Genomic DNA, 27,928 nt, shown 5'->3' with positions numbered 1-27,928 from the left:
GGAGTGGGAGAGGGAGAAGCAGGGGGAGTGGGAGAGGGAGAAGCAGGCTTCCCAAGGAGCAGGGAGCCCGATGCGGGGCTCGATCCCAGGACCGTGGGATCATGACCTGAGCCAAAGGCAGACACTTAACGACTGAGCCACCCAGGCACCCCAAAAATTTATTACCATATTTTATTGTATATTGTAATATTTTGAAAATACATAAAAATTTTTTATTGTGTTAAATTATTTTAGTCTGTCAATTGTGTATAATTTCAGAAATTCGTAATGGCTCTTCCCTGTCAAAATAAAGATGTGTGTATAACACATCTAAAAATGCACAGAACAGAGAAAACAAACAGACCTCTGGTACACATACCACCACCATTTGATACATGGCTCAACTTGCTACATTTTCCTATTGCTTTCTGGAATTACTTATCTTGATATTTTGGAAGACCAGTTTCCAAAACGAGAATTCAGTCATGCCTTAGACTCACAAAGGTAACGGCAAAATACCATCACAAATATGCAGACGTGTGTTTTGGCCCACTGAAAGCAGCTGGGCATCGTGCCTTTTTCAGGATACTGTGTGCAGTCAGCTATGATTGCTGAGTAGCTTAGCTGCATTCTTAACTACGGTTTCTTCACTTAAAAATGGGGAAACAGGAAAACCAAGAATGGTTACACAACCTTAGAGTTTTGTTTGGTTATTTTAAAACAGAGGCCTCAGAGTCATCTAATAATGAGGGATTCTTCTAAAAGTCAGCAGAACTCGAAGGAGGTAGAAAATGAAACTTTGAACGTGATGATATAGGTTTTCAAAACTCTTTCCAACACCAGGTCCTTTCGGAAAACTATAGAAAAGATAGTAAATGAGTTAACACAAATAGAGAACAGATAAAATTACAAAGAGGGAAAAAAAAAAAAAGGAAGCCAAACAATCACAACAGAAATTAACAGTAGCCCAGTTTGAAAATGGTAGCCATCTTCCCTGATGTGGTGAATCCCTTTCTTGTTATCCCTGCCAACAAAAAAGACTTAAAAACTTGAGCCCCATTAACAGTAGACACTATAAACTCACTTTGAATAAAAAGATTCAATGTATATTTGCCATTATTATTTTAAAGTACCAAACCAGGATATAGTTTGATTACAGCGATCATAGTTCTATAAACCATTACATTAATAGTGATCCTGGGTGGCTCAGTTAAGTGTCTGCCTTGCCTCAGGTCATGGTTTCTGGGTCCTGGGATCGAGTCCTGCATCAGGCTTCCTGCTCACTGGGGAGTCTGCTTCTCCCTCTCCCTCTCTCTGTGCCCCTCTGCCCCCACCCCCACATTCATGCGGGCTCTCGCCCTCTCTCTTAAATAAATAAAATCTTTAAAAAAAAAAAAAAAAAGGAACATGGTCATCTAGGGCTAAAGACCTGGTACAGGAAACAAACAATAGCTAAAATAACAGCAATAGCTTCCAGATATTATATTCTAACTAAGCACTAGGAACTTATCCCACCCATTTTTTCAGTTACTCCATGAGATGTTATTTTCACATCACATGAGAAAATGAGGTTCAGAACAATTTCTATGTTTAAATTCATACAACTAGTTTCTACTCCTGAAATTAATATTACACTATCCTTTAACTAACTGGAATTTAAATAAGAACTTGAAATAAAAAAAATAAATTCATACAACTAGTAAGAGCTAGAACTGGGATTTGAATCCAGGTCTGTAGGATTCCCAAGTCTATGATTAGATGCTGTATTAAATAAACATGAATGATCCCTCGTTTCCATTTGTAATCAGTAAAAGTGGCAGGAAGAACAAGAAATGGCTGAGTATTCTGTTCTTTGGATATGGTGAAGGAAACTTTCTTTTTTTTTTTTTTTTAAAGATTTTATTTATTTGAGGGGCGCCTGGGTGGCTCAGTTGGTTGAGCGACTGCCTTTGGCTCAGGTCATGATCCTGGAGTCCCGGGATCGAGTCCCGCATCGGGCTCCCTGCTTGGCGGGGAGTCTGCTTCTCCCTCTGACCCTCCCCCCTCTCATGTGCTCTCTCTCATTCTCTCTCTCAAATAAATAAATAAAATCTTTAAAAAAAAAAAGATTTTATTTATTTGAAAGAGAGAGAGCAGGGGCGGGGAGGAGCAGAGGCAGAGGGAGAAGCAGGCTTTCCGCAGAGCAGGTAGCCCAATGTGGGGCTCGATCCCAGGACCCTGAGATCATGACCTGAGCTGAAGGCAGACGCTTAACGACTGAGCCACCCAGGTGCCCCTGGACCGTTTACTCTTGGCCAGATAGTGTGGTGTCTTTCCTCCAAAACAGCTCTATGACTGTGGATATGATCCCACAGTGACAGCTAGGGGAGCCAGGTGTCAAACCCAAGTCTGAATGACTCTAACCCTCTGACTCTCCTCCATCCTACATTGCCCAGGGCAGTGGCACCGTGAGAGTGGGAAGTGGCTGTGCAACCTGCCCCTTAAGAGAAGATCACCTCAGTGCTTCCCACAGCAACAGCATCATTGCCCTGAATGTTTCCAACTGGCTAGTCTAACTGTGCAGTGTCTTGGAATGAGGTCATTTTTTCATAAATTCTTATTAGTGACTTGAGTTGCAAGTTTTCAGGGCTTTGCTTTTCAACTGCTAACTATAATACTGACAATGTGATTAAAACCTACCTGCAGAACCATGCTCATGGAAGAATTATCATTAAAATGCCCATACTATCCAAAGCGGACTACAGACTCAATGCAAACCCTATAAAACCACCACATTTTCACAGAAATAGGACAAATAATCTTAAAATTGGTATGGAACCACAAAAGACCTTGAATAGACAAAGTAGTCTTGAGAGAGAGCCACACAGTGGAGGTATTACAATCCCAGATTTCAAGATATATGACAAAGCTGAAGTAATCAATATGGTCCTGGCACAAAAACAGACACATAGATCAAAGGAACAGAATAGAGAGCCCAGAAATAAACCCATGATTATATGGTCAATTACTCTTCAACAAAGGAGGTAATAATATCCAATGGGGAAAAGACAGTCTCTTCAACAAATGGTGTTGAGAAAATGGGACAGCTACCTGTCAAAGAAAAAAACTGGACCACTTTCTTACACCATACACAAAAATAAACCCAAAATGGATTAAAGACCTAAGTGTGAGACCTAAAACCGTTAAACTCCTAAAAGAAAACACAGGCAGTAATCTCTTGGACATCAGCCTTAGCAACATATTTATGCCTATGTCTCCTCAGGCAAAAGAAACAAAAGCAAAATTAAACCATTGGGACGACACCAAAATAAAAAGCTTTCGCACAGCAAATGAAACCATCAACAAAACAAAAAGGCTACCTAGCAAATGGGAGAAGATATTTGAATGAGAAATATCTGATAAGGGGTTAATATCCAAATATATATGAAGCACACAACACCAGAAAAACAAACAATCCAATTAAAAAATGGGCAGAAGTGAATAGACATTTTTTCAAAGAAAACACACAGATGGCCTATAGGCAGATGAAAAGATGCTCAACATCACTCATCATCAGGGAAATGCAAATCAAAACCACAATGAGATACCACCTCATACACCTGGAAGTGTCTAGAATCAAACAGACAAGAAACAACAAGTGTTGGCAAGGATGTAGAGAAAAGGCAACTGTTGGTGGGGATGTAAATTAATGCAGCCACTGGAGAAAACAGTATGCAGTTTCCTTAAAAAATTAAAAACAGAAATACCATATAATCCAGTAACTCCACTACTGGGTATTTACCCACAGAAAACAAAAACACTAATTTGAAAACATATGTACCCATGTTTATTGCCGCATTATTTCTAATAGCCAAGTTATGGAAACACCCCAAGTGTCCATCCATAGATGAATGGATAAAGAAGATGTGGTGTGTATACACAAACACACAAACACACACACACACAAGTAATACTCAGCCATGAAAAAGAATGAGATCTTGCCATTTACAAGAACATGGATGGAGCTAGAGGGTATTGTGCTAAGTGAAATAAGTTAGAAAGACAAAGACCACATAATTTGACTTATTTGTAGCACCTAAAAAATAAATGAACCACCAACCAAAAAATAATAATAAAGGCCCCAGACTCCTTTATACAGGGAACTAACTGATGGTTGCAAGAGGAGAGGTGATTGGGGGAATGGGCGAAATAGATGAAGGAGATTAAGTGGTACCAATGTTCAGTTTACAAAATAAGTCACAGGAATGAAAAGTACAGCATAGAGAATATAGTCAATAATATCATGTGTTTTTTTTGTTTTGTTTTTTTTTAAAGATTTTATTTATTTATTCATGAGAGACAGAAAGAGAGAGAGAGACAGGCAGAGGGAGATGGAGGCTCCCAAGGAGCAGGGAGCCCAATGTGGGGCTCAATCCCAGGACCCTGAGATCACAACCTGAGCCACAACCACGTGTTGGCTGCTTAACTGGCAGCACCACCCAGGCGACCCCAGTGATATTATTAAAAACAAAACAAAACCTACCTGCAGAAACCTAGGAAACAGATGGTTTGGTTCAATGCCAACACAGATGTGCAGCAACTCCAGGAGGGAAATGGACTGGCAAACGCGCATCACAAGACCAATAGCATAGAAAGTGTCAACCATGGAATCTGCATCCAGGGAATTAAAAATAGATACAGTAAGTAAAAATTAGGTCACAACCCAAATCTATACAGCATTTTGAAATAAAAATTGTGATTATTTACTTTTTTCATTGTACATGTGAGAAATTTCCTAACAGCTACTAAATTATTAAGAATACTATGCAACCGGGTGTCTGGGTGGCTCAGTTCGTTGAATGACTGCCTTCAGCTCAGGTCATGATCCTGGAGTCCCGGGATCGAGTCCCACATCGGGCTCCCTGCTCGGCGGGGAGTCTGCTTCTCCCTCTGACCCTCCCACCTCTCATGCTCTCTCTCTCTCTCAAATAAATAAAATCTTAAAAAAAAAACCAAAACAAAACACTATGCAACCAAAGAAAGCACTTCATATTGTAGTCTATCTTAATTGCTCTTCTAAAAAAGTAAAAATTTGAAAAAGAAAGCCCATGGCCAAAGCTATAGTATTTATTCTCCATATATATGATAATTCCCCATATATGTTATAAAGCAATTCCGGCATAAAAGTAACCCAGTAGAATCTAGACTCTATCAACTGTAAACAGGTTGGAGATAAGCTTATTAAAGAAGCTGGTGTGCTCACACCTTTTTGACAAGACAATGACAAAGATGAGAAAACTATGATTCTAGAGAAGCTTTATGGAAAGGACATTATAATGATGTCATGTTTAACAACATCTTATTAGTGTCCTATACATACTTGGTTAGTGCCTTCTAGACCTTGGTTAGAACCTGGGCCTTTGGTGGGGACTTTTGGAGACTGCACTGCAGAGAGCCCACACTGCATTTGGAAAGAACGGAAATAGGAAAGAAATAACGGTTTCTCTAAATATGATAAATCTGTTGGTTTAAATTTTAAAATGAAATCCCACCATGTTAAGAACCATCTAGGGAAGACTTGGCTGTCTTTCCTGCCCAGGGATCATTCACATGATAATTTATGGAGCACTAAGGGTTTCTCTTCTCAACAGCTCTAGCAGGTGAGCACTATTAGCATCATCCCCATTTCACAGATGGTTCCTGAGGCCCAGAAGTCTGCGCTCTCATCCACTGCCCTGCACTTGCTACAACAGAGCATCATCAATTACACAGCTCTGGGACAGGGAAGGTAGCAGGTGTTACTCTTTAGGTGATGAGATAGCTACTAAGCTACTTAATTTATACATTGACTCAGGAATTGTACTGAACTCCCACTTAGTGGTTTTTGGTCTGCTTTCCATATGAATGGTTGTGTTGCTTTAGTAAAAGGCTTCTCCAATTTTAACAGTAGGATAATAATTAAGAAAGACACACACTGCTGACTAAAGCAATTTTTCCCACTGGAAAGGCCAGGCAGGATAAGAAAGAGTTCATTGCTTGTAACTCTTGGCATGAATGACTTGTAATATGCCCACAAAGCCTCAGCTAACTTTCAAGGCCTAGAAGTGTTGGGTTTTTTTTCCTATAAACATGCAGGGACGTTTTCTCACCGCTCATGTTTTCCTCTGCTTGAAGACTCCCAACATTCATAGTTGAAATTCAAGCCTTAGGTTGTATCTTTGGAGGTTGCTGAGGGCAAGAATTTAACTGCAGATTCACAGTAAGAAAAAGCAACCTAAAATAGTTATGGCACCTCGGAATTAGATTAATTTCCTTATGATATAGAAGTCTGAATTGATGAGCACAGCATGACTTTTCCCGGGTATATTCTATGTGTTTGTTTCTAGCTGAAACTAGCAGTTGCTCAAACTGTCAAGTCACCCAACAGTTGTAAACTGTGATGACACTTACCCATGTGGGGATGGAACATGAATGTTATTTTGACAGTCACTTAGTGATTCATTTCTTAAAAACTGAAATGCTAGTTAAAACCTTTACTTTTTAGAAAACTGGAGGCAACATGACTTTAACCATTAATACCAACTCCCATATAGATGGTGAGTCATCTCTAAGGTTTGTCATTTACTTAGGGACACATTACTTCTTAAGGGGACCAAATAGAACCCTGAGGTCTATACAGTTTGTCTTTCACTTACTGGTAGTCTCCAGTTATTTTAAGCCTGGGGAATAAAAAAAAAAACAAGGGAAGAATTTGGTTAATTCCTGAGTTCTCTGCACAAAATGTTATACTGGAATTTACAGATTTCCTCAAAACCCACCAAGTCTGCGAAGGTCTGCCGCAGAACCAAAAAGGAAGAGTCAGACAGAACCACCCCAATGTCTGTGTTTTCAGGGCAAACTGCCTAGTCAGAGGGAAGCCAAGTCCCTGTCCCTCACCTCACCTGCCCCCTTTTCCAAAAAGGTTTTGGTTTTTGCAATGAGCAAAAAGTAAGGTTACTGAAAAATATGGCTACTAAATTTTAAAGCAGTGAAGGATACTAGGTGATGTTTACAGAAGTTGAAAAACTAACATAAGCAGGACTAGGTGAAAACAAGTATTGAAAGTTAAAAATCCAAAACGGTTTTGAAGTTTTACCTTCTCCAAATGAAAAGAACCGCACTGTCATATTGGTAAATATCCATGAATGGCCACAGAACTGGATTAAGTAGTAGATGAAAAGATAGGTGTTCTTTCTGTACCTATAAATACAGGAAAATACCATGAAGTACTTCCTTCATAATAATCTTTTCGGCATTACACACAAATTTTTTAACTAACCTACTGGCCACCTGAGCAAGAGAAAACCATTCCACATCGGAATCTTCTATTTGGTTACCTCCGTAACGCATATCAGATTGTGAAAGGACCCAAAGCACACATTATCTGCTAAAAGGAGTATCCTGAGTTTGCTTTAAACCAAATATGGCTCGATTTTAAAATTCACTTTCACCTTTAAGGAAGTTCTTTTTTTTTTTTTTAAGATTTTATTTATTTGCGAGAGAGAGAATGAGAGACAGAGAGCATGAGAGGGAGGAGGGTCAGAGGGAGAAGCAGACTCCCCGCTGAGCAGGGAGCCCGATGCGGGACTCGATCCAGGGACTCGATCCAGGGACTCCATCCAGGGACTCCATCCAGGGACTCCAGGATCACGACCGGAGCCGAAGGCAGTTGCCCAACCAACTGAGCCACCCAGGCGCCCCTGCTTTAAGGAAGTTCTAACCTTATTCTCACGAAGGGCTAAAGTAAGAATTGCAAAGATGGCTTTGAATATTAAAAAAAAAAAAAAGATGGTGAGAGCTTGACGTGCTCAATGTGTTCCTGCAACTCAGCCTACTAAGTGCAAACGCTGAAATCATTGGTTTATAGTTACAAGAAGGGAGTAGTGGTGGTATTTCCCAATGGTGGATGATTCAGTAGTTGGCCATTCCTGACTTGTGAATGCATTCTGTGATGGGGGTCAGTACCTCGCCACTGCCTATTATATTTGCAAGGGCAGACCGTTTCCTTCACCAGACACACATAGAAAGCAGTTGAGTGGCTCAGGCCAGAAAAGGGAAGTCAAGCTGGGTTTAAAACTGGGTTGCTGGGGAGATGACTAAGGGATGATTGACAGATACACAGTTGGAGGTAGTTAGGAAAAGCATTATTTGAAGTGTGCCCTGGGGGTTCAGAAGGGTGGTGGGAGGGGCCCTGCCAGTACAGACAAGGATTTCTCCCAGTCGGAGATGTGAAACCTCTGAGAAATAAGGCAAATAAGCAGGAAGCAGATACAGTATAGCTTGATGACAGGCACCCTACACATGATGCAAACCACTAAGAGGAGTGGGCGCAAGGAGGCCTTCCTTAAACCTGCATCAGAATCACGTGGCGTGTTGGTTAAACATACACATCTCCAGGTCCACTGAACTGGGCTCTGGGGTCCACACATGCGACAGGGGTTTCTGCAGCTGGTAGATCTAAAACCCACCCTGCGACACCGGGTCCGAGAAAGTGGAGGAAAGGACTCCCGGCGGGCAGAGCGGGGAGGAAAGGAGGACTCGTAGAGGGTGCACAAAACGAAGGGGTGGCAGCGTAGCCTGTCCTTCCCATTTCCTCGTCTGGAGATGGGGTAATAACAGAGCCTTCCTCCTAGGATTGGCGAGAGAACTGAAAACTAGCTAATGCCTGCCGAGAGTTCAAGGGTGCGCGGGGTTCAGGGTTGCGCAGCGCCGCGCCGCCGGGAGCCCGCCCAGCTGGCTGCGGGCGTGAGGGGGGAACCCCGCCCCTGGCGCCCCACCCCCCGCACCCCTCGCCTCCCGCCACGGGCCGGGCGCCCTACCTGGGCTGCAGCCAGGCCGGCAGCGCCATGGGTTTCGCGGGCCGCCGCCGGGCCCTCCAGCGCCGTCAGGGAAGGAGCGCCCGCCGGGGAGCGCGGGAGGGACGGCCCCGCGGCCAAGCCCCGGCCCGGAAAGGCGGGGCCTCTCCCCACTCAGCAATTTACAAAAACAACTAAGGTCGTGCTTTGGGAAGGAGACGAAAGCCAAGTTCCGGAAGCTCGGGCCGCGGCGAGAGCGCGCCGCACCACGAATGCCGGACCGGGCACGTGCTCGAGTTCACGAAGCCCCTGCCACGACTTCCTCATCTTTGCACTGACACTCCGTTGCAGCCGCGTGGAAATTAATGGACCCTCCTCCTTAACCTCCAAAAGCTGGCTTGCAGTCACGCCCTCCCTGAGGATGCTTGGGCTCCAGGTGGGCGCCTGCCTCTCTTATTACCCTCACCTGTAGAGGTCGTCAGCAAGGAAGCGTGTCGGCACACCTTCCCTAACCCCTTCTTTTCAGCTATGGGTCCTGATCCCTCCAGGATCAGGCACCCTTGCCCTCTAACCCTCCCCTGGGTCTTCACACATGCTTCCAAAACCCGTTACTCACGTTGTGTTTTTCTTCCTATCCTGTGCCCACCCCCTCAGAAAACCTCCTGATCACTGAGGCCTTATGGCATTGTCTCCTTCATGCTGAGAGGACCCACCTCCTACTTTGCTGATTACATCCAGACCGCCTTTCAGCTTCTCCGGCCTCTAAGGGAAACACCCCCAAATAAATTCAAAACAAACAAAAAGCCAAGAAAGCACTTGCAAGTAAGCGGGTCGACCACACCTGATCATTGGAGCTGGAAGGTAGTTATGCCTGTTTTACCTAGAGGGAAGTTGTGACATTTGAAAAAATGTTAAGTCACTTGCCACAGTTCGTGCGACTGATGAAGGGCACTATTAGAACTCCAAGGTTGCAGTGTTTTCATTAGGCCATAGGATCCTCCCTAGCAGTGTCCAGTATGACCTCCCACCGCAGTGCCCATCCCTCAGGTCTGCATTTCTCGGTGCTTTCACTCACTCCTGCCCCCCGGCCAGAGCTTCAACCCTCCCCTGCACCCACCAGTCCCTCTCAGAATCACCCCATGTGTCATTACCAGTGCCTCTTCTTGCACCCTCAACCTCTCCTTTCACGGGCCTGCATCACAGTGTAGGAACATGTTCAAATCTCTCTTACCCTAGAATTAAACATTTTATTCTTTCTGCTTCTCTTGGTGGTCTCTCTCTCTCCCTCTTTTTCTCCTGCCTGTCTGATGCTTCTTTCATTTCTTATCATCTTCCTGTTTCATCACACCCTACACTTTGACTGTCCTTCTCAACGCGTCCCTGAAACTGCCCTCTCAGGGAGCTGCCTTAATTTCCTGAGTCCTCATCCTATACTCATGGTGTAGACAACTCTACTTGCTTTCTGCGGGCATTTGATCTAACAGGGAAACGGATACACAAGCAAACATTGGTGGCTAACCTGTCACCGATGATCAGGCCAAGTCACGAGAGGAAGAGAGTCCTGGATGGCCTGGAGTGGGGCAGAAAGACTGCCCAGAGGAAGTGACCCTTTATCACCAGACACAGCCCCTGCGACTCCATCCTCCTCCCCCTCCTCCATCAGCTACTGCATTTACCACACTTCACATTTCCTCCCTTTACCTCTGCAGCTCTGCCTGCTCCACTTCTCTCGCCTCCTGTCCTCTCTTTCTCTCTCTCTCTTCTAGATGGGTCCCCTTCTCTTGCTCTATTTCCTCAAAGTTTACCCCCCGCTCATCTTATCCCTTTGCCACCATGCTATCCCTCCATACAGGCACCCACCACACACAGCTTTATCTTCATGCAGACAACAGCCAACTGTATTATCTCCAGCCCCTATTTTATTTATTATTTTTTTAATGAATACCAGCTCTGGCCTTTCAACAGCTTCTGGGTATTTCTGCATGAAAAGGCTATTGTAACTTCTAACTGAGCCCATTTGGCATACTGTCTTTCTTCTCAAATCACGGTCTTATTTCCCACAGGGAGACCACCATTTTCCTAGGCATTCAGGCTTAAAATTTGGGAGTCATCATTAAGTTTCCCCATCCAATCAAATTCTATTGATCCCATCCTTTCCGGATCCCTTACTGATCACTAGCATTCCACTTTGTTATGACCCAGAACCCGAGTAAAAAGGACACAAAAAGAGCTCCCTTTTACTTGCCTGATAAAAGACAAACTACAAGCAAAAAGCTTTTTCAAATCAAGTAGTCAGGGTATTCTACTTGTTTTCCAAGGAATAAGTGCAGAAGAGAGCTTCTAGGAGAACATTTGGGGTGAGATGCAAAATTCTCCCTTTCCTTTGGCAGAGCCCAGGGCAGGTCCTCATCAGGTTCTGCCAGCATTACCAAAACAGCCTCCACCAGCCTTCCTGCCTCTTCCCTCTGCCCAGACTGCCATACATTAGTGGAAGACTACTGGAAGAATTCTTAAAACACAGTCCTGTTCCAGCTATTCCCCTGGTCTAAATCCCCTGCCGGTTCCTTGTTGCCTGCTACAGTTATATTGTTAGAGTAGGCAGTTAGTTAGGTTTTAACAGGTTGCCTGGAGGCCAGCAAAGGGGGAGTCAAGGCGTTATCAGGAAAGTTAGCAACCTGTCCTGGCAGCATTTCACTAACAAAGCCACAAGAAGCCACATCAAACCAGACAGGCCCAAGACAAAGAGGGACTGAGACCCTGACCAAGTAAGGGAGAAAAGGCATGAAATCCTGCTCCCAAAGAAATCCCCTCCCCAAGTAATAAATATTCCACCCCTTAGTTAACAACTGTCAATACAAGATAGAGACCCGAAACCCAGGGCAAGCTCTCCCTTCAGCTGGCCCACTCACATCTCATATCAATCTCAAGAGTGTACTCATCTCTAAGAAACTCTTCACTTGCACTGCTCAACCACTGTCTCGTCCGTCCTTGAATTCTTGTGATGAAACCAAGAGCCTCAGGTGATGTCTGGGGGACAGGCTGGGAGAGAGCCACAGGGCCCAGAGGTCTCCCCAGTTCACCTGGCAACAGCTCATCTTGTCTTCAAGTCTGTCACAGGTGCTGACACCTCGAACCATCCTATCCCCCCACCAATTAGAGCAACACTTACTGTTCCCTGGCCACAGCAGGTATTCTGGTCATCATGCCTCTGTGAAACTTTTCTCCTCTATTCTGAATTTCTCTTCTGCCTCTTCCCCATCTCACAGCCCAGTATTTACCTGTCAAAGTTCTATTCATCCTTAAAGCCCTTCCCAGGGCTTCCTCAAGGAGCCACAAAGGACTAATAGAGGTCTATGACGGTACCTGTTTTAGGTTTGGTACCTGCCTACTCCACTAGATTACAGATACCCAGAGGGCAATCTCTCTTACTAACAGTAAGAATTGGACAAGTTTTAACTTCTCTAAATAAAGTTTCTTTCCCCAACTACACAACTGTTGGGATGAAATAGGAAAATGTATAAAACAGGATTAAATGTAAAATGTAAAATGTAAATGGGATTAAATGTAAAATGTATGATACAATTTTCCTCTCCCAAAATTATAACCCAAATAAAACAAACTTTCAGCAATACTTGCATTTTTGAAATATGTACAGTGGACTCTCAATTATCTACTTGTATGGATGTCAGAAGCCAAGATAGTTCAAATAACTCAAAATTAATATATTGTCTTTTGAAGCAATTTTAACATTATTTGAACATGTCAGTTTTGTTTTTCTTGAGCAAATGTTTAAATGTGTTTTCATCCCTATGAACACTAGGAGACTAAAGCCTCGAAATATATTTCATAGCCATAATAGACAGACTCGAGATTTTCTTAAACCATGCACAAAAAGTGATAAAGGATACTATTTCACAATGATCTTTAGAGAAATTAAGTCCAGGTTGAATATCCTGATTTTGGACACTTAACCATCCATCCATTGTATTTGTGGTTTTGTCCCCTCCCATTCCCTGGTAAGCTCATTTTTAAATGCCAATACTCCATGCAATATTCACTGAGAGCAGAGATTCTGGGAAAGTGGCCCATTGCCCACTTTTGCTTCCATTAGCCACAAATGGCTCCATAAGGAAGCAGTTATACTCTGATAAGTTCCAATTCTCGATTTTTTTTTAATTTTAACCACCTAGAATTTTCAAGGATCACAACCTCTTTTTCCCCACTCCCAGTCCCATAGTACAGATTTGAAATTTCACAGCCTGCTGGACCCAAATAAAACCCTCGAGATTATGTGATCCAATCTCATTTCACAGGCACCAAAAAGCTGGTGAAAGCTGGGTTGAGAGCGCACTGCTCCCCACTGTGCAAAAATTTTAGCCATATTTGCCCCATTCCTTAATATTACTCAGGCATTAGTCATAGTCCTCTCTTGTAATCTTTGCTTGTACATACTCTCAGCCTCTATTATCAATCTTTTTCAGCTGTTCCAAAGCATTGCTTGCACTTCTCTACTAGAACTTTAACCATCCTTCCTTTAAATACTTTTGACCCTACTACTCCATTCAAAAGATCAAACCCTGGGGTGCCTGGGTGGCTCAGTCAGTTAAGTGTCTGACTCTTGGTTTTGGCTCAGGTCATGATCTCAGGTTCAAAAGATTGAGCCCCTGTCAGAAGGCTGCTTAAGATTCTCTCTCTCCCTCTCCCCACCTTCTCATACTCTCAAAAAAAAAAAAAAAAAAAAAAAAGATCAAACCCTGGACTGGGATACTTGCCTTGTTGCATCATCATTCCCCGATCTATCCCCTGTCCTATTCCAAGGTGAATAGGTTCAAGTGTGTAACTGGCTCATTCAATTACACAGGAGCCATTTTTAGATTGGTTATTTTTGCCATGGACCCTCTCCTCCTCCACATATCTCATTGAATCCTCAGAGCAATCCTATGAGATGGTAACTATTCTTACTCAATTTTCTTTATTTTTTTTTAAGATTTTATTTATTTATTTGAGAGACAGAGAGTGAGAAACATCATGAGAGGGGAGAGGATCAGAGGGAGAAGTAGGCTCCCCGCTGAGCCAGGAGCCTGACGTGGGACTCAATCCCAGGACTCCAGGATCATGACCTGAGCTGAAGGCAGTTGCCCAACCGAGCCACCCAGGTGCCCCTATTCTTGCCCAATTTTAAAGATGAGGAAAAAAGGTCAGAGCAGTTAAATTATCTTGTCTAAGATCAAGACAAATAATAAATGTTGGAACTGAGATTAGAACTTTAGTCTGTCTCCAGATATTGAATTCTTAACCACTGTGCTATATTAACTTGTTTCATGCAATTGTTCAGTATTTGTTCACAAATACTGTTACATATAACAGAGTCAAAACGTAAGTCTATGTAAAACCTAAAACAAACAACCCAATAAAAAACAGTCAAAAGCTGTAAGCACACACTTCACCAAAGGAGATACCCAGATGGCCAGAACAATGGAAAGATGCTCAACATCATTAGTCATTAGGGAAATGCAAATTAAAAACACAGTGAGATATCACCACACACCTCTGAGAATGGATAAAATGAAAAAAGACCATATCAAGTGTTGTGAAGATGGGGTACAACTGGAACTCTCACACAGCTTTGTTTGTAATAACCAAAAATTGGAAACAACCCAAAAGGCCATCAACAGATGAATGGATAAACAAAGTGTGGCAAATCCATACAACAGAATACCGTTCAGCAATAAAAAAATGGACTACTGATACAAGCAACAACATGGATGAAGCAAATTATGTTGAGTATAAGAAACCAGATAGGGGCGCGTGGGTGGCTCAGTTGGTTGGGCGACTGCCTTCGGCTCAGGTCATGATCCTGGAGACGTGGGATCGAGTCCCACATCGGGCTCCCTGCTCGGCGGGGAGTCTGCTCCTCCCTCTGACCCTCCCCGCTCTCATGCTCTCTCTCTCATTCTCTCTCTCTCAAATAAATAAATAAAATCTTTAAAAAAAAAAATAAATTAAAAAAAAAGAAACCAGATAAAAACGAGTACATACCGTATGATTCCATTTACATGGAATTCTAGAAAATGGAAACTTATCTATGGTGACAGAAAGCAGATCAGTGGGGAGGGTGTGGCAGAAGGGAGGGATTGTCAAGGGACATGAATGATGGCTATGTTCACTGACGTGATGGTGGTGATTATTTCACAGGTGTATACTTAAAACTTACTAATTTAAATTTATGCCGCTTATTGATGTCAGTTACACTTCAATAAAGCCAAGATTTAACACACTAATTTATAAAGAGAAATCTACTCTTTTGGTTACTGATTTATTCCTGTTTGTGAGCCTATACTCCACTGATTATAAGGAAAAAACAATACAAAATAAAACTGGCCAATTAAAAGGAATTCAAAATCCTCCTTTCAGTCTCTGAGTTACTGTCCTTCTCCCCAAGGCACCCTGGGGAATGGGGAAGTTCACACAATCCCTCGGGGGTGAAGACTGGTCTCACCTGTACACACAGGTCCTTGGGCTGTCATTTAGTACCTCATAGGCCCCATGGATCTGTGTCCTCACTGAATCTACTGATGGCAAAATGACCCCACCTGCTACTGATTACAGACCATGCCCTCACCCCGATGCCTCCTGTCTTTTGTCCTTGCCTTGAGAGCCTCCTTTTCTATCTTCAAGGCCTCTGCTGTTCCTCTCATTCCCTCATCCTCCTGTGGGGTGTTAACCTTAAAAAATAATACTGCCAGTTATTTTACCAGCAAAAATGGGTTTACTTGGGAATAGCAAAGAATTATAATCCAGAAAAAGCAAGCTAAGATGAAACCATAGGCAAGTCTGCCAAAGGAGGAGAATTCTCTTTTATAAAGGAAGCGGGGAGTCGGGAAGGCTGTCATAAACAAAAAGTCCAGTGGAGTAAACTGGGAGTTTGTAATGGCTTCTCAGTGGCTGGGTGGTTGCCAGGGAGGAGCACAGCCTTTCTTTCTCCTGCTGGGATAGTAAAGTCCTATCCATATGCAAGGTCTGTGTCTTCCTGTTGGGTTTGCTACTGACAAGGAGTGGTAGTGAGTGGTAGGGCATGAGAGCTTCCCCTGCTGGCCTCCAAACTCCATTCTAAATGAGATTTCCTTTTATTAATTTTCACATTCCCCACTTCTAATCATGATCCTTCTTTGGAAGCACTGCTGACTGAAAGTCACATTTTCCGTATTTAGTGGTTTTGTCCCTCAGTGCCAGGAGGGACCTGTCCTGGGTGTCATGTCCTACATTAGAGGGAAAGGGCATAGCAGTTAGAAACCACTTAAGGCCACATCTGGGTTAACAAGAAAGGTTAGGAGGGAGAAACTCTTCTCCAGGTCATAATAGTTGGAGATCATCTCAAAGCACTGAGCCAGCATCATCTTATTGGGTACATAATTTTTAACAAGTTTTATAGGCAACAAAATACAAAACTTAAACTAATTACAAAACAGAAATGACAGCAATTCCAAATTGTATCATAGTTCTAAACCAGGCCTCTAGGTCTGCAGGTAGCCAACTGAAATATTTATTCGCATTTATTCTGACTTAAGAGGAGAGAGCTTTTCCCTGTTGAAGGCAAACCGGAGTCACGTGTGCCTTCTCGAAGTCTCCACTTAAAGTGACCATGAAAGCAAAATAATGAATCCTGCAAGAGCACACTGCAAGAATTAAGCAAGTGCATTTGGGAAGACAAAGTGCAAATATAAACATGAAACGATACCTGATGAACTTTTTGCAAAAAAGCAAAACTTCAAACACATTTTAATACAGTATTGTTATCTCAAAAGAGCTATTTGCAACGAAATGTGTTATTGATAATACAGCCTATAATTTGTAAATTCAGAGAACATCAATCTGGGTAAGAATCCAAAGCCAGTTAATAGTTTAAAGAAGACTTTTGTGACTTCTGAACCTTCTGACCCTTCATAAAAAGCAAATAATTGTCTTGGGATCATGATGAGGCTGCTTCCAAAAGGCCATAAACAAAAGAATAGGCTCCTTCCTCTCACAAGGGCTTGGGAAATGGAGACAGGGACATTGTCTTTCCACAAAAGAGAAAAAGCAACAGTGAGAAAAAAGCGTACAGGCCTGGCGCAGACATCCTGGGAAAGTGTCTCAGCAGATGTCATCTGCTTCAGTTCTAGGAAATCTTTACCTTCAGGTCCAGCCGGGATTCGGTGCTTTCTTTAGATGTGTCACATGAATCTAACAGTCTATTCCCTGGAGTTTGGTGGCACAGGGGTTGGTTAGCAGTTCCTGGTAAGAGCCTTTCCAGTGATGTAGAAGACTCTTTCTGGAAGGGTCTTTCTCGACAGAGGAAATCTCTAGGTTGCAAGATGTGATCCTTAAGGTCATAGTCTCCCAGTAGACTGCTCTGCCAAAGATGGTTATTTCTAATAGAAACAATTAGGCCTTTACGCCATTAAATTATATTTCCTTTTATCAACTATGGGCTGAAGGAAGCAGGGGCCAAGTGTGCTGGACATCCTGTGACTATCTCAAAGGCTGAGAGTCTATGAGTTCCCAAGGGATAGATCTGTGATTTAGAAGATCAATGGCAATGCTGTAAGCCAAAGTAGCTGGAGGGTCTCTACAAATTTTGCCGAGTCTCAATAGTGCCCTTAGTAAATGTGACTAACCCTGAGGACTGAGGATAGTATGCACAATGAAAGCGTTATAAAACTGGCCAGATAGCACAGACTTCTCAAACCACCTGACTAGTAGAACTGGTTCCCCAGGTAGAGATAATCTTTTCTAACAGAAGCAGCATTGACTTGTCTACAAAATAAAGTTTGGGTCCAGGGGCGCCTGGGTGGCTCAGTCGGTTAAGCATCTGCCTTCCGCTCGGGTCATGATCCCAGGGTCCTGGGATCGAGCCCCACGTCAGGCTCCCTGCTCAGCAGAGAGCCTGCTTCTCCCTCTCCCTGCCGCTCTGCCTACTTGTGCTCTAGCTCTCTGTCAAATAAATAAAATCTTAAAAAAAAAAAAAGAAAGAAAGAAAGTTTGGGTCCACTGAGAAAACATATAAACCAAGACATCTATCCACAAGAGGGAGTTGTATGATCCATTTGTGTGAACAGGTTTCCCTGGGATGTACTTTGGACAGGTGGGACAAGTGAGGCAGGCAATTTTTGCAGCCTCATTAACTTTTCACCACCATATTGGTTCATGAATGCCATGATTTTGTCAATAGTTTGATAGTTTAATGCAGATACAGTGGTAAATATTGGGAATTTTACAATTACTGGCAAGGACATATTGTTATTTGGCCCAAACCAGAGTTCTTTTTATTGAGCCAACAATTACTAGATTTCCATACTGTTCTTCCCTCTCTGGGGCCAATTCCTGGGTGTCTCTTGTCAATTTTTCCAAATGATCATTTGGGAGAACGTCCCTTTGGACCATGACAGAGATTTGGCTATTGGTTTCCTTGAGAGCAGTATTTTTGGCAGAAATATTGGTGAGGTGGATTACTCTGGGCTCCAGGGAGTTGAATCTGGAATGCCCAGGAACCTTAAGAGCCAAAGCAGTGGACAAAAGCCTTGCGTCTAATAAATTTTGGACACAGGAGCCATTTTAAATTTTATTTCCACTGGAGGGAAGGACATCTCATTGTTTCCATAATATTCCAAAGTCATGAGCTACCCCATGGCTATCGGTATAAATGTCTGTGGTTTTACCCTTGGCTAAGGTACAAGTCAAGGAATGGTGTAGAATTCAGTCTCCTTGGCTGAAGTGGCCGAACATAAAGGTGCTGTCTCAATGACTTCAAAAGGAGTTTCAATAGCATACCCAGCAAGATATTTTCCATTTTTATCCTTTAAATAAGAGCCACCAGTAAACCATTAAAAATCTGCATATGCTTAAGGAAGTTTCCTGTAAATTGTCATGGGGACTCAAAAGGTAACCTGTCAGCATTAAGCAGTCATGAGGGGTTTCATCTGGATCCAAATATAGTCCTTGATTTGAGATCAGATGCCCCAAGTATTAAACCTGAGTTTGAGGAAACTGTAATTTTCTTTGGAAAGTTTATGTCCCTTTAAAGCCAAAAGTTTTAAGAGGTGGATGCTATCTTCCTGTGAAGAGGTTGGAGATGGGGGGGGGGGGGGGGCAGGGAAGCAAATCATCTGTGTACTGTAACTCGTACAGCCTGCAGAAAACCATCTATCACCCAAGTCAGCTTTTAAGGTTTGTGAAAATAAGGGCTCTCTGTGAAACCCCGGGGCATACTATCCAGGTGTATTTCCCTTCCTCCCAAAAGAAAGCAAAAAGATATTGACTATCCTGACCAACTGGAATACTAAAAAAGGCACAGCAGAAGTCAATTACAGTGAAACATTTACTTTCAATGCAAATGGATGTCCGCAGGGTATGGGGGTTGGGAACAATAGGATGCCGAGAGATAACAATGTGATTTATTACTCAGAGGTCCTGGACAAACCTCCATGTTTGGTCACTGAGTTTTCTCCTAGGTACACTGGGGTAATGCAGGGACTAGTGCAGGAGATAATGAGGCCCTAACACTTGGAATCTTCTATTACAGGCTTGATGCCTTGAAGGGCTTTTTGACTAGCAGGGTATTAATTATGGGAAGAGGTTTTGAGGGATCTATTTGCATCTTGATGAGAAGTGCACTGGGGATCTGCCAACATCAGGTGAGAATTTTGCCCATAAAGAGGATGGTACCTGATCCAATAAAAATTAATAAAAGATGTTAAAGTGTCATTTAATTCTCCTGGTTGGCTATTTTGATTACTACTGGCAAAACCTAGAATTATTTCCCCCTTTTGGGAGAAAGAAATTCAGGCATGATAGTTTTCTAAGAAATCTCAGCCCAATAAATGAATAGGGTCAGAAGAATAAGGAGAAAAGAGTGTGTCTCTCTCAAAGGGCAGTTCAGAGACAGGAACCCGTGGAGGTTGATCAGAGGCCCCCACCATCTGAACTGTTTTGGCACTTTGAGCAGGGGCTGCTATACAGCAATGGGGTTCGGCACCGAGAGTGTAGCTCTGCTGTCAATATGGACAGAGAGAGATTGATTCCGAATCTGAAGTGGTTTCTCTGAGCAGAATAAGAGGAGGGACTGGAAAGAGCACCCGTAGTTCCTCGGAGCCTCGTTACTGGGAAATAGGAGGACACTGGAAACACTGACTAGAGGGCTGAAGGCAATGCCCTGGTTTTTTTCAATGCCCCGATCTTTGCAATAACAGCAGAAACAAAGAGATTTTGGTTTTGTTTAGGGGCCTTCATTTGCTGGGGTTGAAAACTGAGAATTTTAGCGAGTTGTTTTGTTCTGTTTTTTAGAGAGAGAGTGAGGGGGAAGGGGCAGAGGGAGAGAGGATCTTAAGGAGCTCCAAGCCCAGCATGGAGCTGGACACGGGGCTCGATCTCACAACCCCGAGATCATGCCCTGAGGCGAAATCAGGAGTCAGTTCTTAAACAACTGAGCCACCCAGGTACCCCTAGCTGTCTCTCTTTTAGGTGACTCATCTAGGATGCAAGGGAGCTGGTTTGCCAAATTAACTAAATCCAGAGTGGCAGTCTCCCATTCCATCCCGGTCCTAGCTAAAAGAGGAACATCCCGGTTCAACCTGTTAATAAACAGAGTTAAATGCTACCTGGATGGACTCAACGTCTAAAGATCAGAAGATTCTTAAAAGGCAATTGTTTGCCTCAGTGAATTTGGAAATAGTATTTTGCAGAAGCAAACTCAGAATCCTCAAAACATCTGCAAGCCTCAAGGTACCATTTGAAATAGGCATCCCATTCGGGTTTTGGGTTGTTTGTTTTGGAGCTTTCTAATTTAATCTTGAGTAAAACAAGTTTGGGGAGATCAAAATTCCCCTTAATGGCCATTGAAGCTCTAAATTACTTTTGGTTAAATCAGTCCACTTGGTTATAAATATGCACACTGAGGAGCCATAGTTTTTCAACATAAAACTGGCCAGAGTCCCAATTGGCGGGGGCTCAAAGTATTTTGATGACTGGAATCCCGTTTCTTAGAGGTTTTTCTATACAGCAAAGAGAAAAGTTCCTAAATGGGGGAGTTGCAGCAGAACAGCCTGGTTCCAGAAGGAATCAGACCAAAGGCCAACCCAGTTCCTATAGGAACAATCTGATTCCAAACAGAAGTTGGACCAAAGGCCAGTAGTTGCGACAGGAATGGTCCGGTTCCGAAAAGGAGTCGTCAGACTGATACTCTCTGAAGTATCCTCAGAGAAAGAAAACCCAAGGCCTTAAAACACGTCCCAAATAAGGCCTGGAGGGCGAGCCGCCCAAAATCCAGGAGAAAATTTACCCTCCGACGCCAGGCTGGGAGAGAAAGCAGCCAGCCCGAAGGGCTCTGTGGATACCCGCACCTGTTTGCTCACCAGCAACTCCGGGGTTATTGGGGTTCTTCTCCGGACCCCACTCTGATTACTGAGTAATGTTAACCTTAGAAAATAAAACTGCCAGTTATTTTACCCGCAAAAGTGAGTTCTTAGGGGGAGTGGCAGAGAACTGCAACCCAGGAAAAAGAAGCCACAGCAGAACCACAGCGCAGTGCCTGCAACAAAAGGAAAGAAAGGTTCTTTTATAGAGGAAAGGGGGACATTGGGAAGGCTGCTATAAACAAAAAGCCCATTGGCGGAAACTGGGAGTTCGAAGTGTAGTGGCTTTTCATTGGCTGAGTTGTGACTGTCTCTCATTGGCTGGGCCGTTGCCAGGGAGAAGGACAGCCCGTCTTCCACCTGCTGGGAGAGTAAAGCCATATCCACCAGCAAGATACGTTTCTTCCTTCGGGTTTGCGAGTGGTAGGACGAGAGCTCCCCTGCAAGCCTCCCATTTCCATTCTAACTGAGATTTCCTTTTATTAATTTTCACAGGAGTCATGTGTAAACTTCTGGAGTAAGCTGTGAGGAATCAGTCACGTTATTTCAGGCTATCTCTGCAAACGTCTCCCTGTCTTTCCCATATTGTGCTGGACATGGCACAGTGCTGAATGTGATGCTACTTTCAGAGCCCACAGGTTTGCCAGCACCTGGCTGGGAAAGTAGGGTACTAAGCCTATGGCTCTGATTCTTCCATGTCGCTCAGGATGTTTCTACAACCATCTTTGTAGCAGGGCTGGGACTAGATGAGGCTAGCAAGCACTTAGGGTGCAGAATTTAAACAGGTTCACCCTCTCAGCATTCCCTGCCAGAAAAGGAGCACCTCCTCAAATTTTGCAACTCAGACACCTCTTGTCCTTCCCAAGTCCCTGCCCTGCTTCGTGGTTTGGTTTCTGCCTGGGCCACTAGGTGGGTGAGGGGAGAGAGAAATGGACTTTTGCTATAGATATTTTCATATAGCTTGCTTTTTAAAGAATCTCTAATTCCTCCCATCCTAGAAATCTCCCCACTAATTCCCTAGGCAGGTGTGTCTTCACTTACTGTCATATACTAAGTTTTATCCCCCCTCTGTGGCTTATTGTAAAACTCAATCTGCACCTCTCCAAGTTTTGCTATCATGAAAGGAGTCTTCGAGGAATTTAGAAATTCTTTTTTCCTCCTGGCAAAGCGTGACTCTCAAAACCATTGCCTCACTAGGAACGGGACAGGCCACTTTGATAGATAAAAGCTGAGACTCCTTCTATCCCTTGGCAGTCTTACTACAACCAGCCCAAATCTCCTGAGGCAAAAGGATGCCTCAGGAAGAACATCACAGACAAAGAAATGCAAAAGGGAAAATCACATTAATATAGTTAAAACTATTATCCCTGTTATTTACAGTTAAGGTTTTATTTAAATTCACACACAGTTTTCATTTCTATATATTCTTGCTCCATGCCATTGTCTATGATTACTGAAAATTGCTTTTCTTAGATCAATGTGCTTTGTAAACTCGAGGAGTCACCCACAGCAAACCAACTTAATATGATAATTTTTGAGATAAGGTTTAATTTTGCTATGAAGAAAACATTATTTGGGTTGCAGATATAAATAGTTTCAAAAAGATAACTTTTATATCGATCTCATTAAATAAAATTATAATCATTAGCATTTAAATCACTTTTAAAGGCACACTTGCTTTTTGGTGTTCTAAAGCAAGAGATTTTAAAAATGAATTAGGCTTTAAGAATTTAAGAATCTGTGGTTGTATAATATACAGAGAGTCAAGAAGCAAAACCTGCAATGTCTTCTGTAATCATTTTTTGAATAAGGAAGGTACAAAAGGGATAAAGTTAAAAGAAACAATCTAAACACTTAAACATAAACTTATCTAAAAGTGATTGAATTTTACTGGCTGTTTAAATAGATGAAGGTAGCTCATATTGTGCATTTATATAGCTGAACAGTGGTAGGAAATGCTGGTCCCAAAAGAAAAATGACAGAAAGATTCCTTCCTTGCATAATCAGTTTCTGACAAAAAAAAAGGGCTTACACCTCAGATTGCTTTACTCCCTATTGCCTTCTCAATGTTGGCTATTCTGTCATTTGAAGGGAATTAGATAAAAAGATCATAAAGATCTTTATGATCTGGTTCTAATATTCTATAACCCCATGATTTATTCCATATCTCAAATATGCATTCTCTATAAAAGCTGTTTCTAGAAAAGCCATCAGCTGTAAGTGATGTTAATGTTCATACTTCCTCATTCACGCATTGGTTTTATATTTTCATTCTGATGTTTGTATATACTTTCCACAGAATTATTGTTTATCAAAAATATTTTGCATGGGGGCACCTGGGTGGCTCAGTTGGTTAAGCGACTGCCTTTGGCTCAGATCATGATCCCAGGGTCCTGGGATCGAGCCCCGCATCAGGCTCCCTGCTCCGCGGGAAGCCTGCTTCTCCCTCTCCCACTCCCCCTGCTTGTGTTCCCTCTCTTGCTGTGTCTCTCTCTGTCATATAAATAAATAAAATCTTTTAAAAAAATATTTTGCATGACCCTGTGCCTAGTGGGCCCTTATTAGATGTTTGGGAGAGAGAATGAATTTAAAGACAAAAAGACCTGGTCTCCAACCTCAAGGTATTTTTAAATGACCATTTTTATGTTAACTATGCTCAGAAACAGAAAGGAGCAGTTACAGGAATCAAGGGATGTTTGGTCGGAAGACCAGTGTTCAAGTCTAGATTTTACTTCTGTGTGATTACGGACAAGCAATAATGCCTCTCCGAACCTCAGCTCCTTTGTTTCTAGAATGAAAGTCATATTACAGACCCTAGCCTGCTTTCCATGTGAAGAGCAAAATGAGATCACTGCCAAGCTTCAGGTAAGAATGAGCCCAGGGTCTGCAAGCCCAGCAGATGACTTATTCCGGCAATTTAAAGGTAGAACCCTGCGTACTGCCTGTCAAATTTGGTAGAAGCTTGTGGAAGATGGAACAGGTGTGTGTGTGTGTGTGCGCGCGTGTGTGTCGGAGGGTGGAGGAGGGGGTTTGCGGTGGTTGTGGTGGTTGAAGAGGGATCAGCTGTGGTAGACAAAGGAGTTATCCTAAATGAAATTCAGGAGCTAGACCTCCAGCAAGGAGGGTGAGCACATGTTCAGTATTGGGAAGGAGTCAGAGAGAATAAGTGGATGGGTGGGGTGGAGGTTGCTGTGGGGAACAGAGGCAGATTCAGAAGTGGAAGGGGTCTGTGAGGGACCAGGTCAAAAAGCCAAGGCTAAACCCAGATATGAAACGGTTGGTTCTCTAAATAAGGACTGGCTGGACAGAAGCAGGAAGTGGAGACAGACAGGTGTCATGGGCCACGTGTGCCTGTGTTGGCCTATCGTGCAGGCAGAAAGGTCTGATTTCCTTGTCTCCAGCTAAGGGTACTGAGGGTAGTAGGCAAGGATTGGGTCTTCATAGAGTGCAGCAGCAGGGGAAGACAAAATGGCTAAATTGCATTATTAGCACATTAGATTCCAGGGTCAAGGGAAGATAAAGAAAACTTCTCCTAAACATTGTTGCTAAGGCTAAGTCTGCATTGGGATTTAGTCTGTTAATTTATAAGGTTTATTAGCCCAGTATAACCACATTGAAATGGCCACTCTTAAAGTTTGTAATGATTTCTTATCTGCTCATTAGGAATAATCTTTACTGCATATATAACTTTTAAGACCATTGTGGAGATGGTTAGTTGTTTTATATTGCTGGTATAAAAGTCTTATTCCATATAGCTTGAAACTGCTTGAGTGGTGTCTATTAGCCTGCCCCTAAAATAGGACAAATCCACTCATGTGCTGGCCCCCAACCTCTGAGACTTTTGCCTCAGGGGTAGGGGTGGCACTAAATAGAGGACAAATAGAATTCAGTCGAGGAAAAACAGAAAAAAAAAACTTCAAAGAGATACCTAAATCAGAGAGTAGCTAGGTAAGGAAGCCACTAGGAGACAGATTTACAACAAAATTTGGAACTGGTCCTGATTCATCCTGATGATCTTGTGAGCTCAGGCTTGCCTTTATAGGTCTGGCTCATCTCATCCCACATTTCCAAAAGGCCAGATATGAGCCCTAACTTAAAAAGATTAAAAAATTCTTTCTCTATAAAACAATAATCAGTTAAAAAAGAAGACAGTTATAAATCCATTCACAATAGTAACAGAACTAAAGCTATCTAGAAATAAAGAAGAAAATACAGATTCGTTAAGAAGGAATTTATAAAATCTTCTTATAGGATATTAAAAAATGAAACAAATGGAGAAATAAACCATGTTCTTAGGTGAAATCCTTAATAGCCCCAAATTTAAATTTTCCCAAATTGATCTATAAGTGAAAGGTAATTCCAATTAGAATCAGGAGAGTTTTTTTATTTAATAAAATACTCTTAAAAGTCCATACAGAGAAATAAATAAGAATAGCCAAGAAAGTAATTAAAAAGAGGAATAGTGAGAAGGATTTGCATTACCAGGCAATAAAATACCTCACAAGACATTGTATTGGTACAGGAACAAACAGAACAGTGGAAAACAATCAAGATCCCAGATTTGGGTTTCAACATGTATAGGAACTAAATGTTTGACAAAGTTGAAATTTCAATTCAATGGGGAAAAGATCACTTATTTAATAAATGGCTGGCACACCTACTTAATCTATCTGGAGGAAAATAAAGTTGGAACCCTATCACATGCCACTTATAAAAGTAATTCCCAGTGGATTAAAAAATTAAGTGTAAAGAAAAAAGCCATGAAGACAACTTACAAAATGTAGATGATTATTTGGACAACCTCAGTGTTAGGAAGAGCTGTTCAAGCCAAGACAGGATTATAGAAAATGTGTTTGTATGGCAAAAGATATCAAAACAATGCCAATAGATTGAAATTATATTTGTTAATGTGACGAATTCACCTTGTATTACTGGGGTGAACCCCGCACCAAGTCATGATATATCATCCTTATTTTTTTTTTTAAGATTTTATTTATTTATTTGACAGAGAGAAACACAGCGAGAGAGAGAACACAGGCAGGGGGAGTGGGAGAGGGAGAAGCAGGCTTCCCGCTGAGCAGGGAGCCCCATGTGGGGCTCGATCCCAGGACCCTGGGATCATGACCTGAGCCGAAGGCCGATGCTTAACGACTGAGCCACCCAGGTGCCCCGATATATCATCCTTATTAATGGATTAATTTGCTAATATTTTGTTAAGCTTCAAGTCTACTTTGATAGTAATATAGTTACATGAGCTCTCTTACAAGTGTCTGCATGCTATATCCTTTTCTGTCTCTTCCTTTTAGCCCATCTTTTTCTTTATATTTAAAGTGTGTCTTTTGTACATGAGGTGATAGACCCATTACCATAAGTGTTCACTGCTGACATATAAGTCTACAAATTGTAGTGGAAGAATACATTTTTCCACAAAAACAGATTCTCAAACTACACATTGTGAAGACCAAAGATCTCAAGTGGTTTGTATTTAAAATATTTTAAATACATAATATTCACTGAAAAAATTTAATGAAGTGTGTCTTTTGTAAACAGCATATAGTTGGGTCTTACTTTTTTTACCCAGTCTGACAATCTCTGCCTTTTAATTATTTAGTTTACACTTAGAGCAATTATTGCTATGGTTGGGTTAATATCTGCCATCTTTTGTCTTTTCTAATTGTCCAGCTTAATCTTTTTCTCTCCTTGCCTGACATTTTTGGAATTACCAAGTACTTTTGGGGATTTCATTTCATTTCCTGTATAGGCTTTTTGGCTCTATTTTTGTTTATATTTTAGTGGTTGCTTAAGAATTATCATATGCATCCTTAACTTATTATAATCTACATTGGATTCATATTACACCACATATATCACATGTATTATAAGAAACTTAAAACAGAATTCTTCCATTTTCCCTCTCCCAATAAGTTCTAGTGTGTGTGTATGTAAGAGAGTCAGTTCTCTTCTAAATAAATTTTAAATGAGGAAAGGCCTTTGTATTCCTATCTACCATTTTTGCAATTCTTTATTTCAATAAGAATCTCATATAGATTCTTGTCATCTAATATCATTTCTCTTTATCCTAAGAACTTTAAAAAAGATTTCCTGTAATATAGGGCTTATAGCAGTGAATTCTCTGTTTTTCTCTTTATTTCACTTTATTTTTTAAAGATTTAATTATTTATTTTAGAGAAAGAGAGCGTGCATGTGCACGGGGAGAGGCAGAGGGAGAGGGAGAGCGAATCTCAAGCTGATTCCATGCTGAGTGTGGAGCCTGACGTGGGGTTCAATCCCACGACCCTGAGATCATGACCTGAGCTGAAACCAAGAGTTGGATGCTTAACCAACTGCACCACCCAGGCTCCCCTCACCTTATTTAAAAAAAAAAAAAAAATATATATATATATATATATATATTTTTTTTTAAGATTTTATTTATTTATTTGACAGAGAGAGACAGCGAGAGCAGGAACACAAGCAGGGGGAGTGGGAGAGGGAGAAGCGGGCTTCCCGCCGAGCAGGGAGCCCGATGTGGGACTCGATCCCAGGACCCTGGGATCATGACCTGAGCCGAAGGCAGACGCTTAACAACTGAGCCACCCAGGCGCCCCAAAATATTTTTACTATATATAGAATCCTTGGTTAACAGGTTGTTTTTGCTACTTGTTTTCTTTTGATACTTTAAAAATATCCTTCCATAGCCTTCTGGCTTACCTTGTTTTGGTGAGATGCCATCACTAATTCTTACTG

General features: G+C 42.2%; 1 protein-coding gene across 4 annotated transcripts in view; it reads right to left on the bottom strand.

The window, feature by feature from the left end:
- HACD4 (3-hydroxyacyl-CoA dehydratase 4) overlaps positions 1-8,933 on the bottom strand; it is a 37,589-nt gene extending 28,656 nt beyond the window's left edge. Inside the window, exons 1-3 of one of the 4 annotated variants that reach the window (XM_034987912.1) lie at positions 8,817-8,933; positions 7,094-7,197; positions 4,502-4,629 (exon numbers count right to left, since the gene is read on the bottom strand). In XM_034987912.1, coding sequence (XP_034843803.1) covers positions 4,502-4,629; positions 7,094-7,197; positions 8,817-8,845 — 261 coding nt within the window. In that variant the 5' untranslated portion in view covers positions 8,846-8,933. Of the gene's footprint in view, positions 1-4,501; positions 4,630-6,107; positions 6,233-6,653; positions 6,670-7,093; positions 7,198-8,816 lie in introns of those variants that run through there. The other 3 variants (XM_034987913.1, XM_034987914.1, XM_034987915.1) reach the window with 3 other exon arrangements.
- Positions 8,934-27,928: the final 18,995 nt, after the last annotated feature.

This window comes from Mirounga leonina, unplaced genomic scaffold (assembly GCF_011800145.1).
Source record: "Mirounga leonina isolate KUSES-001 unplaced genomic scaffold, KU_Mleo_1.0 Mir_447, whole genome shotgun sequence".
Lineage (NCBI taxonomy): Eukaryota > Metazoa > Chordata > Mammalia > Carnivora > Phocidae > Mirounga > Mirounga leonina.
This window is presented reverse-complemented; position numbering and strand designations above follow the sequence as displayed.